Source organism: Bactrocera latifrons, unplaced genomic scaffold, assembly GCF_001853355.1.
Source record: "Bactrocera latifrons isolate USDA-ARS-PBARC rearing strain unplaced genomic scaffold, ASM185335v1 scaffold_598, whole genome shotgun sequence".
In the NCBI taxonomy this organism is placed as follows: Eukaryota; Metazoa; Arthropoda; class Insecta; order Diptera; family Tephritidae; genus Bactrocera; species Bactrocera latifrons.
Window position 1 is genome coordinate 110,141 of NW_017537265.1, and position 1,124 is coordinate 111,264.

Genomic DNA, 1,124 nt, shown 5'->3' on the forward strand with positions numbered 1-1,124 from the left:
GATTTTCTCACCTGTTGTGAGATATGCAACTATAAGAATGGTGTTGGCTATAGCGGCCGAATACGAGTTACATGTTCATCAGCTTCACGTGGCTACGGCTTATTTGAATGGCAAACTAGRAGATGACATTTATATGAGACAGCCAGAGATGTTTCAGCAAGACAACGAAGCTAAGAAAAGCTAAAAAAAAAAATCATTGTACGGCCTTAAGCAGTCAGGCAGAGTTTGGAACTCAAGGCTTGATGAAGTTTTAAAAGAAATGGGGTTTTCCGCATGTAACAGCGAGCCGTCCTTGTATACTAAAAATCAAGGGCGCAAATTAAATATAATTGCAGTATACGTTGACGATCTGATGATTGCTTGTTCAGATCTTGGTGAGTTGATGCAGATAAAACAACAAATTTCTAGTATTTTTCAGATTGTTGACAAGGGTCGCATTAACAAATTCTTGGGTATGGAGATCGAGCGAGTTGGTTCAGTTGGGGCGATATCAATTTGCCAAAAACAACAAGTGCAACAACTATTGCATAAATATGACATGGATGTGTGTCGTCCAGTATRTACACCACTTGAACCAAGCTTTCAAGTCAATTGTAATGAAAGCAACTGTCGAAAGGTCAACGCAGCTGAGTATCAGAGTCTAATAGGTTCACTAATGTTTATCGCGGTGAACACAAGATCCGACATATTGCACTCGGTGTGCAAATTAGCGCAGCGAAATTCCGATCCACATTGTGAACATGTTGCAGCGACAAAGCATGTTTTGCGATACCTGAAAGCGACTATAAATTTGAAGCTGCACTACAGAAAAACTGGCGAGTGGATGAAGGGTTATGTAGATGCCGATTGGGGTAGTGACGCAACAGACCGCAAGTCATATACAGGCTATGCATTTTTCTTTGGTGGCAGCGTTTTTAGTTGGGAGTCTAGAAAGCAACCAACAGTGGCTTTGAGCAGCACGGAAGCCGAGTATATGGCGCTCTCGGCAGCAGCGAAAGAATCTGTTTATTTAAATAAGTTGTGGACAGAAATGAAAATGTACGATAAGGGTGGTTCRATCGTGATCAACGGTGACAATATGAGCGCGATGAGCTTAGTAAAAAATCCTGTTTATCATGCTCGTA

General features: G+C 41.4%; 1 protein-coding gene across 1 annotated transcript in view; it reads left to right on the forward strand.

Moving 5' to 3' along the window:
• Positions 1-259: 259 nt before the first annotated feature.
• Positions 260-1,124, forward strand: part of LOC108974864 (uncharacterized mitochondrial protein AtMg00810-like) — a gene marked incomplete at its 3' end in the record, with an annotated part of 33,240 nt that continues 32,375 nt past the window's right edge. The window contains exon 1 of the mRNA XM_018942959.1: positions 260-1,096. Within this exon, the coding sequence (XP_018798504.1) occupies positions 260-1,096 (837 nt within the window). The remainder of the gene's footprint in view (positions 1,097-1,124) is intronic.